Raw genomic sequence first — 16,652 nt, forward strand, 5'->3', positions numbered from 1 at the left:
CTTTGCAGGGGCCTCTCCGGCACAGCTGCCCCGCGGGAGAGGAGCTGGGCTCATGAAGCATCTCTGCGGGAGGGTCACTGTCCCTGGACCTGATACACAGGCAGAGGTGGCCTCGTGTTTCTGGAAACACTTCTTGCTCATCTATCCTTGCACCTAAAAATTGCGGCAGCATTTCCCATCTGGAGCATGGCTCTGGGACTTCGTGTTGCTCATCTGCTGGGTCCTCTTCTGAGTTTGTGCCCTCTGAGACACTCACCTTCCTGGAAGAGTGACTTGGCTTCTAGAAGTATAACTGGTTTTGTACCCTGGTCACCAAGCAGTTGAGGTTATTCAGTCTTACTCTACAGTCTTCAGAGTTACTTGTCCTTTCTTACTATGTGTGGCATCCATAAGCTTCACCACCACTGAATTTTATGCATATTTTCAGGTTGCTGGTGGAAATAGGTGTTAACAAGAACTGGCAGACGTGCCCACTAAAAATACCCCCATGTCACCATGTTTTTCCATTTCTCAAAGTAGTTTTTGAGGATTGTCTGTTCACAAGTTCTTCATTCATTGATTCGTGCTTGCTGCTGCTACAAAACATTGGTGTTTTGAGCAGGAAGCTGAGTGGTACAAAGTCCAGTACTTTACCCAGAACTAATGGTATCAGTGGAGGCTGGCAGTTATTTATCAGCACTCTCAAAGCTTTTCATTTAGAAAAGGAAATGAGGTGTGAGACAAAGTCTATGCCCCATTTAAAGTGGTGTTTGCATTCCTTTATTTTAATGCTGTAGCCATTGAGTTTGGTATTGGCTTTTCTGTTGGCATTCAGGATTTAGCTCAGTCTTAACACATCTGTGTTGGCACAATGCTGGCACTTGGCCCGGCCTCCCAGCTTGCTTGGACAGGACAAAGACGGTTTTGGATGATGGTATTGAGAAGATGGGGATTTGAAGTGGGTTTGGGTTGAGGACGGTTTGCTATATTTGGGAATATTGGGCATAAAACCTCTAGGGCCAGAGTTCAGAGCCTGGCTGCAGCTTCCAGTGAGCAAGAGCTGAGGTGCAGAGAGCTGGAAATCAAGGAGCTGTAGCACGGCAGGCGCAGCATGTGTAACACCTCTTGTTCTCTGCATGCCTGGTCTTGCAAGAGTTCTGCTCTTAGAAACTTTTGTGAAGGGTGGAAGTACGGGGTGAAGAAGGAGGCCCAGAAGAGGAGAGAGTAAGAAGATCCAACTTCTCTTTCTCAGATGTTGCCTGGGGCAGGTAGCAAAGGGCTGGGGTGGAGCTTGGGTGGCTCAGGGAAGGAGAGGGAGGGCACAAGGTTCTTGTGGCACCTCCTGGCCATCACCAACAAGGGAGCTGACAATGCTGCTACCAGCTTGTGTAACACCTGATTTTTTACCAGTTGTTCCCCAGGACCCTCAAGTTTCCCTTTTGTAGACTTCCAGCTTCTTACTTGGTTGCGTTGTGTTTCAGGAGCGATGTTTTGATGCACTGTGCATGGAGACCAGGTCTGTATAATGCAGCTGAAGAGGTAATGAAGACATATTTGTAGTTATTATGGTATTTGTTCACAGCTGAAATACAAATTACCTGGGCTTTGTTTGAATTGCTACCTCATCTGTGCGTTCTGCTGTGTAACCACAGCCCTTCCTCACCAGGATTACTGGGGCCATCTAGGGACTGATCAGCAGAATTGAGAAGAGCCTTCCCACCTCTCACACTCCTCTGAAATCATTCCTGCCCCTTCCAGTTTGAAGAAATATCTAGAAATTAATATTTAGTATGATCCAGAACAAAGCCAAGAGGTGAACAATGTGAAACGCCAACGTAAAACACCCACAGACCCACAGGGTTCAACTTGACAGTGTCACGAACATCTCTCTCTAGAAAGCAGAAGAGGCTGCTGGTGAGATGAGAGTGTGGAGGGGAAATAAAAACCCACATAAAACTGTACGTAATGGAGCATTTCTGAGTGCTTTTTAGTTGATGGATGAAGAGGAAAAACCAGTCCTTGCCAGGAATCCTTAAAAAGGCATTAGGGCAGTGTGCTAAAATAAGCTGTGCCTGATGTTTTTAATTGCTATCTGCTTTTTCTCTGTTGTTTTGAACAGAAATACTCTGAGATGGAGGAGGATAAACTCCCGTGGGAGCTGCCGTGAGCCTTTCGGGGAGGCTGGTGTCTGACATTCCTCCAGCACAGGGGCCAGGGAGGGACCAGGAACCCCCTCCCTGAGCACAGGCAAATCTTTAAAGCTCACAAATCTTTAAAATTCACCCAAGTACACTTGGGCGAAACTTGTTGGCCAAGTTGACTTAGTAAGCGATGTGACTCCTGCAGGTTTCTGCTGACTTTTCATTTATGACCTTGGAGTTGTTCAGCTTAAACGTGAGCAACGTTGCAGAGATGTTTTGTATGCAGCAAGGCTGCGTGGCTTCTGAGTGGGTGAGAAGACTCCACTGCGGCCCAACTAGTCCTGAGAAGTTTGCAGGAAATCCTATAAAGACTGAAGGTTTGCTCCATCTCCTGGGCTCTGGGCATTAATGCAGGAGAACTGCTTCTGCAAGGAGCTTCTGAGCCTGGGGAGAAGGAAGCTCCCCAGCCCTGCGCTTGCCCGGCACTTTCTGGATAAGTTAACACTTCTCCTAGGAAGATTTCTGCTTTCTATGCTATTTTTTGATCTCCTTTGTGCTTTTCTATCGTATTTAATAAATTTCTAAGTTAGAAAGCTGAGAGCTTCAGCTATAGGAGGACCTTAAATATCAAAATCTATCAAGTTAAAGCAAATAGGAGCAAACTTTTAATTGTGTTTTATTCAATTGTTATTAATCTAAGTAAAATTATGTTTTCCACGGATTTTTTTTTTTTCATAGGGATCTTGTGCCAGGGGAAAAACTCTGTGTCCTTCAGAATGTTTTATCTTGTTGGTAACAGAAGCTTCCTGGAGTGGCTTTCAAATTACTTCTGGCGCTTTTTGCAACTCTAAGATAAACGTAGTAGGGGAAAAAAGATAATCTTGTTTTATTTTGAAAATTTGTGAAGATGCAAAGACTTCTGTGCGCTTTTTCTCATCGTCCTGCACTGGGCAGCACACCTCTCCCTGCCACATCCCCTTCTCTTGCCCTAGTTCTCCTCCTGCCGAAGGCACCAGGCTGCTGGCACCGACTGCCTGGAGAGCCCCACATCGTTCCTCAGGTCCGGGGTTGATCCAGCTTTCCAATCAAGTGAAACAATGAACACGGTATTTGTGTAGAGCAGCAGAAGGGGACCTACAGCTCTAATTTGGGTGCAGCCCACACTTTCCTACTTCATGCAGCCTTCAATAGAATCGATTCATATCAGATTGTATGTAACTTGTGTAACTGCATATACAGATGTTTGCTGTTTCACCAAGCAATGGACCTTCATCCTGGCATAGATGGTGGCGTTGGGCGAAGGGATGGGGCTGCACGTGGCGTCCATTCGTGTTTACAGGTATAAACTTTGTACAATGGATTTTGTGGTGGCTGGAGGTTCCAGAAATGGTCCTTGCCTACACCAACACGTAGTTGGAACTTTGAAAACTCTGGTTACTCTCTAAGCCTAAAAAAACATGCGTTGTATTTTCAGTAGGATAATCCTTTCTTGTTGATATTATTGACATTAATTACAGGTGAGTCACAGTCAGAATAGAGGAGAGTTATCTAAATAATTTATTTTTTATGTATGAGTGGATTGAAGATCCACAGCCAATGTTCACCTGTACGACGTCACCGTATGATGGCAAAATTTTTTTTGGTCTCGGAGAATTCGAGGATACTGGAGCAAGTCATGGTGACTCTAAGATAGCTGCGGAGATGTGTAGATGTTGAAATTACTTCAAAACCAGGCTTCATTTTCAAAGGGAAAGGTTTGCGTTTGGTGTCTTGTGCTTTTTTGTATGAACTCACTGACACAGTGAACAAATGTTGGGTCCTCCAGGGTGTAACCTCAGGGTTGGTCCCACTCTAGGCCTGGACAGAGGAAGAAGAGGCAATTGTGTGTTTGCTGTATAGTCATCTACCCTCTTCCCCTCCTGTTTTAACTCTCTCCTCCACCTGCCCTGCCCTGTCACAAATTGGCCAAGTGCCCTTGCGTGCCAGAACAGCATGTCCGTCATATCTGGCTGAGCTTTCCAAAGATGACACTTCCACCCGTTCTCAGCATCGCAGTGACGCCCATGCTACCAGCGGGTAAAGGTGGTGACACCTTTCTAGTGCACAACACCCTGCCTTGTCCCCTTCCCCTCGTAGCTGTTAGACACATATTCAGAACCACATGGATCATCTCCGAGGACAGGATTTATCATCAAATACAATTACCCCACCCTCTGATGCAGCAAGTCAAACCTGATTTGATGTTTCCTCCTTGAAAGTAGCAATGGTGTGAGTAGTGATCGATGCTGGTAGCCCAGGAGGACACAGGACGCAGATGTTAGAGCTTTTGTGAAAGAGCAGCAGGACCTTTAATCAAGTAGAAGCTCCTTGCCATCCATCCAACTTTGTTATCCGGGTCTGTCCCTCGTGAAGGGAATCACCATAAATCCGTCAGCAAGTCCTTGACTTCAGAGGGATGTACTCCATCTCCCAGGGCATCTCCTGCCTGTCTCAAGAGCAGCAGGCATGAATCTCAATTTATATTTAATCGTTGGAGTGTCATCGAAGAGCTGCAGATGGAGAAGAGTTTGCAGCCAGCCGGGGCTCAGCTGGAGTAACTCTAGAAGAAACCCTTCCACCTGTTCCTGGGCTGAGGTTAAGGAAGGACGTGCCCCATACGTGCATAATGAAATGGCCACGTGGCCTTGCCAGCATCGTTGCCCACAGGCACGTTTTAGGGGCAGGATAATACGAGGTATGGGGCTGTGATAGGTTTGAACTCTATAAAAGAAAAATATACCATGTTTTTATTGTGAAGGGTGACATTGTTTCCCAGAACGACTCCGTTTCTCATCATGTCTGATCTGGCTAGGGCTGAATTCGGCCTTTCATAGAGACGTGGAGGCGACTTCGTGTTTAAAAGGTTATGATGATGGCTGTCGCTCCTCCAAGAGTCCTTGGTGTTGTGTTATTACAGTTCTGATTTGATAATACTGGGATGCACCATTCCAGGGAAATTATAAATGTGACCGCAAAAAGGAGAGGACGTTTTAAGATTTCATTCTAACTACTGGTTTTTGTGTGAGGCTTTTGTTGCTCCTGAGGCTCTGCCATGCAAACCTGGAGCATAGGTAAATCCTAAGAACAAAGGTAGACTTAATAGTAAATAATTGCTGCATTGGACGTGCTTATGCCCCCGTCTCCGCTGTGCCGCCCCGTCCCCATGCCAGCCACCGCCGTGCCTGCCCGTTGGCACAGGGGCTTGACTTTGCAGCTCCCTGTTGAGCAGCTTGGGCAAATACCTCAAAAGTCAGATGTCCTTACTCTATTTAAGCAACAAACTTAATCTGATATATTTATATCTGTAACGGTTTGGAGATGTGGTGGGTTGGGTTTTTTCCCAAGATGATCCCTGGTGTTTTTCCCACAGGGTGTCTCTCTACGATTGCTGTCGTTACTTAGTGGTTGTTATTGTTAAGATCCCATCATCTGACCCTTTATAATCCCCATATTGCATTACACTGCGTTGCTGGACATACTTGGTATATGCTACTGTTTGTCAATTTTAGACTGCCCCATCAAGCCTACGAGTTTCTTAAAAGTGATGCAAGGTTATGTTACACTCCGACTCGTTCCAGTTAATGCCTTGGTACTTGGAAATGCTATGATTGGTAATAAAAGGAAACAAATGCATTGGGTTTATAAGCAAAAAAAATGAAAGCCAACGTTACAGAAATTTCTCTCAAGCATTTGGCATCAGCATGTGTCCCATCAATTACCTTAAAAATAGAACACATTTGAAGTGTGGTTTGATGGCCTGCTTCACGTCAAATGGTGACACAGGGGTCTGCCTCTCTTGATATTTGAGTTGAAAACTTGTCAACCCTTTGCTTTCCAGAGAGATAGATTGGAATTTTTGAAGAAAATGCGAAAATGAGAAAAATCAATGAAGTGAAACAATCCTGCACAAGAGCCTGCTGGGTTTCATGAAAGAGTTCATCCATACGTGAGTACCTGCCTTAGAAAGAGTCAGCAGTAAGTATGAGTTGTTCATTACCCAGGGCAGACCTTTTCTTCTATCAGTTTGCAGATAAGTGCTTTTATTTAACACTTGTTAGGTATCTACCTAGCATGAATTTTGAGCTGCTACCCATAGGGATAGCTTGGTGAATGCTGCAGGTACCTCGTGTCTTCTGCTCCTGCTTTGAACATAGCTGCTGGCACAGCTCTGCCATTTGGTAACGAAGCACCTCATGCAGCAGCTCATTAGTCCGGGGATTCCTGAGCAAGTGTCAAATTGGCATGAAAATAGCAAGTGCTACCGATGGAAGTGGCTTTCCTGCTGTAATGAAGGTTGTGGAATGAGTGATTATTTTGGAAGGCTCCAAGGGGAATGCCCACAAACTTAATTGAGAAGAAGATGGGAGTTTTGTCTTGGAAAGGACTTCTAGATTTGGCCCTGAGTATGTCCCTAGCCTGGAGGGTGTCATTTGTTGCCTTAACGTGCCGTTTCCAGCACATTAAAACACTAAGCAACGTGTTAGAAAAGGAAGTGAATCCTGTACTCAAGGTAATTTATGGAGGAGACCTAAAGTAGGCAAAATGTGATACCCACCTTGGAAATCTGTGGGATTAGCACCCGTGTCACCAGGAGAGGTGTCACCGGGCAGCCCTTCGGTGACTGAGAAGGCATCGCTCCCAGAAGTGTAGTGTTTCCTAATCATGGTATCGACAAGTGATACATTTCTCCTTAGAAGAAAACTGGCCTTTCAAATACCCGAGAGTGTTCTCAGTATCCATGTTTTCCTGCTTGAGAGGACTTCATGGGTCTGACCCTACTTAGCTTAGCAGATCTGACAAGACCATGGCCCAAGATGGCCTGGCTGAAGATCATGGAAATATAAGAAGGTAGCCAGGGGCTTTATTTACAGTCAAGAAATTAGCAAGCGATAAGTAACCACTGAATAGACATCTTCTGTGACCCAAACAGCATCGTTTGGGAGAATAACATACCAGCTACCGAAGAGCATTGATTTATTTGATAACATCAGGAAACCATTTATGGACTCTATTATGGACAGCAATTGCTGGGGGTTAAAACTGTTAGACCAGATAGATTGATGTGTGGGTCTGCTGTTGTGCTTGCTACTGCATAATATAAAATAAGGATGTCCCCTGAAATACCAAAGGGGTAAACGGAGTCATTACATTCTTGGCTCAAGTTTTTGTTATTTTTTCCTTTACCACTTATTTCGTTCTTCAGTTTTTGCCCTCTTCCCCACTGTGTAACAGCATTAATTTAACGAGGACCTTTGGATAATGGCTTTTTAATAGAGGCTAACAGGGCTTTGAACACCATGTTTCTTGTTACAAAACACAGCAAAGAGAGACCATCATCATGTAGAGACTATTTTGCTACTGGCAGACTCCAGCAGAGCGTGGTTGAGACTGTAACAAGAAATATGGCTTAAAAATTGGTGGGGCTTGGCTTTACAGCCTTTCCTCTGTGGTTTCTTCCCCATGAAAGATGCATTCGCAGTTGCAAGACAAGGATTTGATTTAATATCCCCTGCAAAGATTATATGAAATTGTGAGAGGGAATCTTCCTAACCAAATGAGCAGTCCAAACTGCACTGTACTGAAATTGGTAGTTGGAAATTATAGTCGAAAAATTGCCCATCCGTGTTACTCTGCTTTAACGCAGCAGCCATGAGCATGGTGGTGTCAGAGATATGGCTTTCTGGTTTGCCATGTAAATTTAGGAGCCTATAAAATACTCTGAACAAAGAAGGAGGTACTTCCTAGCTGGAATAGACATGCAATGAAAATAAGAATTTCAGGCAATCTACAGTTACATCAGTTCTATGAATATCAGCGAAGTAAATCTTTGTAGTTGCTTATTAATTGTGTTTAAATAAAATAAAAATTTAAAAAAAAAAAAAAAACTAGGAAAAGGATGAACCTGAGAAGAACTGTCAGCCAAGTTCTGTTGAAAGTGCAAATAACATCCTTGATAGAGACAGGCCAGTCAAGAAACAGGGCGTTGGCATTGCCCCTGGGCACACTGGATGGGAGCAGGACATGGACGTGCTGTGGGAAACGCTCCCTATGGGGCTGCTCGGGCTGATTCAAAGGGCTGGTGTCTGTCCCTGCCCCAGCCTCTGTCCCCAAGCACAAGGTGTGTGTTGTATTGACTGTTCACCTGCCTTTTTCCATCTTGGAGGATTTCACCTTAGCCAGGATCTGGTGTTCGGAGCGCTCATCGGTCGCACGATGGCTGCACTCCCACCAGAACCTCCTGCAATATTCAGTCAGGCTTTAGACCTGGCTAAAGGCAGCAAAAACCTGCAGTCCCCAGCCCTGCTGAGGTATCCGAGATATTACGGATACAGAGACCTCGCTGCTTCTTCCCGTGGTGCAGAATTTCACCTGCACACCCCGCAGGTACCATTATGGTCAGTCCCTCCACACACGAGGGGCAGTGCTGAAAGGCGCAGTGCTCTGGGAATCCTCTAGAAAAGGGCCTTCTCCTGCCTTTCCTCAATGGGGGACGCACCAGCTGCACTGAAATGTCAGAAGGGTTTGCACAGCTGACAGGTTGCTGAAAATGGACCATGGCAGCATCGCCATAAATTCTCTTTATCCAGCCAAGTGCAGCTTAATATAGACTTAGCTGCACAGTCTGTCTCCCACACTGAGACCGAGAGCTGCCACAGCTCATGACCAAAACATGAAGTTGTCGATTTAGCCAAATGAACTACTGCTAGTAAAGGAAAAAAAAAAAAAATCCTTTAAGATTTATCTTTAGGTTTAAAAAGTAGTAGAGGAAGAAGAGAAGAAAGAATATGTCTGAACTCAGCCAAAACTCTGATGAAGAAGTGTGTCCTGAGGACATTGATGAAGATGAAATCCTGGCAAACCTGTCCCCTGAGGAGCTAAAGGAGCTGCAGTGTGAGATGGAAGTCATGGCCCCAGACCCCGAAGTCCCAACTGGGATGATACAGAGGGATCAGACGGAGAAACCCCCCACGGGGAGCTTCGACCACAGGTCCCTGGTTGACTACCTGTACTGGCAGAAGGCATCGAGACGCATGCTCGAGGATGAGAGAGTTCCCGTCACGCTCTTGCCCTCTGAGGTAACAAGCGAAAAATCACAAATATTTATTGTGCATCTGCTGTGGGATCTGGTTTATAGCTTTAATACCTTAAACTGCCTCTGCTCCCGTCCCTTACGTAAGCCATGGTACAAACAATTTTAAATTCTCCTTAAAAGCCTCAGTAATGTCAGGATCCAGCTTGAACTGATGTCAGGCTTAGTAATTTTTTAATTGCTTTTCCTAAAAATTTACTTGAAGTTTTTTAATATAAGAAAATCCTAATTCTGTTTCAGTAAAGCAAATCACGGAGAAATCGTCATAAAATCAGTTTGGAGGATGTAACTCAAATTTGTGTGACTTTGCGTACAGAGCAACACTGTATTGCTTTTCCATAGAAGATGACATTAATCGTATGTATTAAACTAAATAATTGACAGAAATGAATGTCACACTGGACAAAAACCCAAACCGCTGTATTTTAACAATGTAAAACATTCATTAACAACCAAGCATGCAAACTAGTCCAGCCCTTTTCAATACAGTACTGAAATTTATTTTACTATCTCTATGACTTTGAAATAAAGTTAAGGTCATACTTAGATATTTTTTAGGATGAAGGCCACACTTAAAAATAGGTTAATAGAATGGAAACTTGGCTAGATGAAACACATCCATATCCGAACCAAAGTGAATTTGAAGTAACTGATTTTTATTTTTTTTAAACGCTAATGGTTCTGCTAATACAGAGCAGCACAGTACGTCACGGACATGGCAGGTTTCCTGTGCTGCCTCTGGAAAAGGGGGCAAAATCTGTGGGTTTTTACCTTCTGTAACACTCTTACCCTCAAAGAAACAAAATTTTTTTAAAGCTTTGGAGGTTAAATCTGGAATTTGAGTGTAGAGCCGCCTGCTGCATTCACAACTGGTCAAGTGATACCGGTGCTAAACCCATCCACCACCACAGCAAACAGGAACCACAGCCCCAGGGACAGAATTGACTTTGCAACCCTTTTGTCTGGCTTTTGGTGAAGCACAAGCCATGACACCGCCCTGCCTGAACTAGTGCAAATCTTTTAAGAAAATACCTCCATCTTTATCAGGGCTTTATTAGAATTTCTCAGTGATGGAGGATCCACTGCAAAAAGATGCTTGGAAAAAAAAAAAATCTCATCTAGGAGGGTCTCTGGAGACGGTGGAAGTTTGCAGCTAATTTTATTTGGATGCTTTAAGCCCCACTGCCTTGCAGCAGCTGTGTGCAAAATCCAGTTTCCTATCTCTGGACTGAAAATAAAGCAAAGCTAATATTTTGCTTTATCTTCAGTGATGTGCTTCCTTAGCTGTGATGCTCTGGCAGGTAGCAGAGCAGGCCTAGCCTCATTGTCTCATGTGCTGGGTGACACTGCTGTTACGATGTGCGCCCTTCTCTCCTCCTTGGGCTGAGCAAACAGTCAGTGGTCAACACTGATTTCCAATGTTTTGTGGCATACGAAATAAACTTTCTCCCTCATCAAGGAAACGATAAAAATTACACAAAATCCAGACACAAACTTTGAATCAGACGCAGTTAATCCCCAGGAGGGTTCAAGGACCACCTTAATATAGCATTAAATACATACAGGATTTAATTGTCAGGATTTAATTTAATAGGCAGAGATGAGAAACTGGTTTGCAGCCACTTTAAGAGCAATCGTTCCTGTGTTCCCAAGCAAGCCAGCACAGCCCTGACTTACAGGTAATGACGCTTTTAAGGCTTATTCTATAATTTATGGACACAGAGGTGTCTAAATCCAGCTGCTACATGTTTATTTGAGCAGAAAGTTCATGTAACAAAGCTGCCTTCAATTACTTCAGCTGTGAGGTTTTGTCTTCCTCAGAGAAGCGCTGCGGAGGAGACAGAAGGAAAGGCCGGTGGCGGCGGCGAGGTGCCCGGCGGGAGGATGCCAGGAGCAGAGGGGAAAGAGAGACACTACCAAAACGAGCACTTGTCCAACTCAGGAACACAATTTGGGGAGACAAACAAAGGCAGAAGTGAAAAAGGGACAGAGGAGAAGGAGGAGGAGGAGGAAGAAGCAGAGGAGGAAGATGATGAAGAGGGGGATGGAGAGGAAGATGAGACTGAATTGGAAACGAAGGAGACTTACACCAATGAGAACTGTCAGAGTGATCAGATAAGTGAGAAACCAGGTACAGAATCAGGAGAAATCACAGAAAAAACAAACGAAAATGAGAAGAAAATATCAAAATTAAACATCCCCAAGAAGTTAGCACTGGATACCAGCTTTATGAAGCTAAGTGCCAGGCCTTCGGGAAATCAAACCAATTTAGAAGAGAGTTTGGAGAAAGTCCGAAAAAACAACCCGGACATGAAAGAGCTCAACCTGAACAACATAGAAAACATCCCCAAAGAAATGCTGATAGACTTTGTCAATGCCATGAAAAAGAATAAGAACATAAAAACGTTCAGCCTCGCCAACGTGGGGGCCGACGACAACGTGGCGTTCGCGCTGGCCAACATGCTGCGGGAGAACAGGAGCATCACCACGTTGAACATCGATTCCAATTTCATCTCTGGCAAAGGGGTGGTTGCTATCATGAGATGCCTGCAGTACAACGAGACGCTGACGGAGCTCCGCTTTCACAACCAGCGGAGCATGCTGGGCCACCAGGCAGAAACAGAGATCGCCAGGCTGCTGAAAGCCAACGCCACCCTCCTCAAAATGGGGTATCACTTCGAACTGCCGGGCCCCAGGATGGTGGTGACCAACCTGCTCAGCAGAAACCTGGACAAGCAGAGGCAAAAGAGGCAAGAGGAGCAAAGGCAGCAGCAAATGAAAGAGCAGAGGGAGTTGATAGCGATGCTGGAAAATGGACTTGGGTTGCCTCCTGGGATGTGGGAAATGCTTGGGGGACCGCTGCCCCAGCCAAGGACGCATGAACCCCCGCAAGCCCCGAAACCGCCCGTCCCAGCGGCTGTGTCTCTGAGCAAAAGGCAGGAGAGCGCGAGGCAGCCGGCCCCCGAGCAGCCGCACAGGGAGAAGACCGTCGGCTTCAGAACGATCAAGCTGAAGAAGATCCAGCGCAAACCTCCTGTGCCGGAGTACGTGGAACCAGCCGAGAAAACCAACCTCAAAGATGTCATCAAAACGCTCAAACCGATTCCCAGGAGAAGGCCACCTCCCCTCGTCGAAATAACCCCGAGGGATCAGCTACTAAACGACATTCGTCAGAGTAACGTCGCTTATCTTAAGCCGGTAAGTGCTCGGCCATGGTGCCGAGGGGAGGGAACCGGGCTCACCGGCGCTCCAGAGCCATCCTTTGAAACGTTGGCTGTTCGGTGGGAATTGCAAACACACCCGCACACTGTGCCTCATCCTTTTTCTGCATCAGGCTGCCGTTCCTGGGATGCCGGTGGCTGTTTCCCCCGGCAGCACTATGGTAGGGCTTGCACAGAGGAATGACAGCAAGCGCCGAGGCTGCAGCCTCGCGCATCCCTGTCTGCATCCATAGAGGTAAAAGAAAGGAAAAGCACTCAGGAGGTAAACAAAGCCACAGAAACTCAATGCCAGCATACTAGTAGTAGCGTATTAGTTACAACAGACAAATGCTATCCTAAGATGTTTGCTTCGGGAGAGCACGAGGAATTATTTTTCATGTTAGTCTGCCCTCAGCCCCCTGTAAAGACCACGTTTCTCTCCAGCAGCCGTGTTTTTCCTTAGCCCTCACTTTACACAAGAAAGCACCGTCACTTGGCCCGTTGGTCAAGGGTAAACTGAAACACAGGCAGCAAAATAACTTACCCAAGGTCACTGAAGAAACTGCACAGAGGCAGGAACTGGATTTCCATGCGCTGGCCACACTCCCCCACCTCCACCTGAACCCGCTGTGGGTTCCCAGGCCCCCGGGGGGAGTAGCCATGCTCCTTCGGCGCTGCTCCAAACCCGCCGGCCCAAGGCTGTGGGAAGCAAGAAGGGTCTGCGGTACAGTCGTGGTCTGGGACTGCCTTCGGTTGGTCTGGTTTAAATGGAATTCAAAGCTTTAGTGTGAAGGGGAAGTCCCAAACTGCAGTAACTGTGATAACTGCCTCGTGGTGATGCTCTTACCTGGGTACCAGATTCACGGGCCACTTCTCAAAATGCTGGCAACTAGATTTAACCTTTTGCTTTCCTGAAATGTTATATTTCTTTGCATTGTACTGTTATTCAAGAAATACTAAAAGCTTGGCTGATCTATTTGTAGCTAGTGATGTTGATGCATCTGTTTGTGTTGCTAAGGCTAGAGGAAGAGGACAGAAAATCCTTTGCAACTGAAAACGGTCAAGTAGTATTTTGTAATTCATGTTTTGTTTGATATTGACATTCTTATATAGTGGGTCACATTTTGCTTTCATTTATACCTACACAGAACAATTCTTTCCAGAGTAATTCTAGAGATTTGTCCTGAAATTTTGGCAGGGGCAGGTCCTGCAGTGATCACTGACTCTGGTCCAAGTTTAATATGGCTGTTCTGCCCCAGAACTTGGTCTGGGGCTGTGGTTTCTGCTGGCCAGTCCAACTTGGCTGCAGCCAGGGCCTCTCCTCAAGGCATTTCTGGCCTTTCTAGATCTCGGCTTAGGTTTTGCATGTCGGTGCCATGTCTAAGATGACAAGACCTGCTCTTGTAAAGGTCACAGTTTATCTTTTCACGCTAAGATGGTGCTTGTGACAGCAGGTTGGTCCATCACTGCTGCTGGATCTGCTGCCTCCCCTCCTGCTCAGGAAGATGGAGGACCATGGTGGCGGCACAGCCCTCACTTTGCATAGTGATGATTAAGAAATCCGGGTGCTGCTGGGTGCCAGGGAGCAACAGTGAACCCCAGCCATTCCCCCAAAAAGCCTTGGGAGGTTTTTATAAATGAGGGCTGTGGGGTTTGGGGTGGAGGGGTCAATTCATGGTCTATCTTAAACAGACCAGGTAGCAATTGCTATCACAGCCCATGGAAAGGTGAAGCAATGGACACATGTTGGAGTTTTGGAGTTGTTGTTTCGTGGTTTTTTGGGGCTCTGTCATTGAGCCAAAAGGGCTTGGATTTGGGGCATTAGGGCTTTACTCTCACACGTCTGTGTGATCTTGGTAACTCCCTATTTGCCTCGACATCTTTAGCTTCGTCTCTAAAATCAGGTTTTACTGCTTGAGCTGAGCTGCGAGTTCGTTCGCTCTGTGGTGGGACTCATTGCTTGCAAATTGATTTCCTGGGCATTAAGAATCGCAAGCAGCAAGTGGGGAATTACAAACAAAAGAAATTCCCAACTTGAGCTCCTTGGAGCTCCCAGTTATTATGTTTTTGATCTTTTTATAGCTTCTGAAGGTTTGTATTAAACTAAACTGGTTTGGGAAACAAGACTGAGAAACTTCCTCCTCCTAATACTCACTGTCCTTATCCAGGTGCCATTGCCAAAGCAGCTGGAGTGAGAGACCAGACTGACCCAAAGAAAACAACTTGGAATAAAGACTATTCAAGTTTTGCCTACGACTGTTTCAGCAGATGTTTTCTGCAGAATCCAGGTGGTATATACGACTCTTTGGGAACAAAGCTTGTGATACACACTTCTGTAAGTGTGGTGAAAACTGCTGGCATGGGAAAAGTCAGTGCTAAGCATTTCCATCAGGTATCAAACAATCCCAGTGCCATCTGTCTGCCAAGTGGATTTGAGGCTCCAGTTTGTTGTGGGAGTATTTTCTCAGAGGCATCAATAACCTTGTCTTTCCCGTTTGTCAGCAAACTCTTTTGCTTTCACGTTGTCCTTCTGCTGCCAGATTCTGCAGGAACATGCTGTGCTTTATCTTATCTTTTTTTTCCACACACATGCTCCTTTATTATATTTTCTTGTCCATGAGAAATGTACTTAGTTTCTGTGTATACAGCTTCATTTTTTAGGCTAAGGAAACAGAAATGAAATAAAGCACTCTCCATAAGACGCGTGCAGCACTTCCATGGCTAACAAGACACTCAGAACAGAACGGCTGCTCTGGTAGATCAAACACCTCAGCTTGATGGTTTCAAGCTATCTCTGTTTCAGAACATGGTCTAGTTGGTATTGTACCTGATTAGCACATAAAAGATGATGCCACGCTCTGCTTTGAGAGCTATAGTCTTAATTCCCTACAATTCATCTCTATCCATGATGTAATCCTTAATTACAGCCACCTTGGAGTGCACTGAAATGCCATTTCAGGTTTCTCTCCACAATACTCTTCAGCAGCAGGAGGATGACTCTCACCCTCCTCTTTGCCAGGGGTTTAATAAACTCGTCATTCCTCCTAGTACGGGGTGTGAATAGCACGTCTTCCCCCTGGCAGGACCACCTATGATGGGGTTAAACCTGCATATATACAGTATGTTTTCCTTAACATTTTTGTGAAACCTTTTCTTCTCCCCTTTTTTAATCACATTAGATGTTTTTGCTGCAAGTCTTTTTTGTAAAGCAGGTATGGGTAAGTCACGCTCTTGTGGAAGCCATCCACAAGAGACCAGTTGTTTTTAGTGATTTGTTTGTTTGGTGGGGTTTTTTACGTTTTTTTTGTTGTTGTTGTTGTTTTTTTAAAGCAAGCCATGCAAAGCTGTAGGCCATAGGGAAAGAACAAAGCCTTTCCCTTTGCTAATGTGCAGCTCCCCTGCCTTCCCGTGGCTGATACACTTGCTCAGAAGGCAGTTTTGCAGGATCCTGGCAGGATTTCCTTCAGGTGAGTCTCTCTTTGCTCCTGTCTATAACTCTTAGCAATCTTCCCCTGGCAGCTAAATCCCAGTCCCACCCTGCTCCCCCCTTCCCGCATTTATTATAATAGTCCTGTACTATCAGCAACATCCAGGACCTCTTTGAATCCAAAGTAGTCTCCACTAGCACTGGTTCAAGTTTTCCTTTATCCTTGTCCTTTTTCCCTCTGTCACCCGGTCTCTTTCAAATCTCCACCTTCCAAACTTGTAAAGCTCCTTCTCAGCTCTGTTCCAGTCTGCAACTGTAATTGCAACTTAGGCAATACAGCAAGCAGGTTCCCCAAGACATAGCAAGTAGTTTTTAAGTATCTGTAAGGGACAGGGGAGAGCCATTGCTGCGTGGCAGAGACATAAAAAAGGAAGTCACGTTTTCATTGCAGGTTTCATACAGCCCTCTCTTTTTGTAAAGGGTAGTAAGCAGGAAAGGGAAGGAACTTGGTACTTTTAACCAAGCCCTCACATAGAGCACAGCAGCAAGTGACAAGCGCAAACAGCAGCTCCCCCAGAAAGCTATACTGAGTTCAAGGTCAGGCTACTGCAGCTCAGACAGGGAAGTACAGAGGAAAATAAAATACAGCCTTTTACAATCGCCATCAAGCTGCCAGGCAGAAATTACTGCTGCACCTAGAAGTGGCTAAAGCAGCAGTGCTGCAGCAGCTGACACGTATCACCGGGGTATACACAGCAGGGCCTGGGAAGCCCTGC

General features: G+C 45.6%; 1 protein-coding gene across 1 annotated transcript; it reads left to right on the top strand.

The window, feature by feature from the left end:
• Positions 1-8,944: 8,944 nt before the first annotated feature.
• On the top strand, positions 8,945-14,644 carry LMOD3 (leiomodin 3). Its single transcript, XM_009977447.1, has 3 exons — positions 8,945-9,235; positions 11,071-12,447; positions 14,618-14,644. Exons 1-3 carry the CDS (start codon positions 8,945-8,947, stop codon positions 14,642-14,644), a joined length of 1,695 nt encoding a protein of 564 aa, XP_009975749.1.
• The last annotated feature ends 2,008 nt before the right edge of the window (positions 14,645-16,652 follow it).

This window comes from Tauraco erythrolophus, chromosome 12, assembly GCF_009769465.1.
Source record: "Tauraco erythrolophus isolate bTauEry1 chromosome 12, bTauEry1.pri, whole genome shotgun sequence".
Lineage (NCBI taxonomy): Eukaryota > Metazoa > Chordata > Aves > Musophagiformes > Musophagidae > Tauraco > Tauraco erythrolophus.

Excerpts from the sequence above, each read along its gene's own strand:
- LMOD3 (XM_009977447.1), top strand. The coding sequence starts at position 8,945 with ATGTCTGAACTCAGCCAAAACTCTGATGAAGAAGTGTGTCCTGAGGAC. Across the intron at positions 9,236-11,070 it reads TCACGCTCTTGCCCTCTGAG|AGAAGCGCTGCGGAGGAGAC; the intron begins GTAACAAGCGAA and ends TGTCTTCCTCAG. Across the intron at positions 12,448-14,617 it reads ACGTCGCTTATCTTAAGCCG|GTGCCATTGCCAAAGCAGCT; the intron begins GTAAGTGCTCGG and ends GTCCTTATCCAG.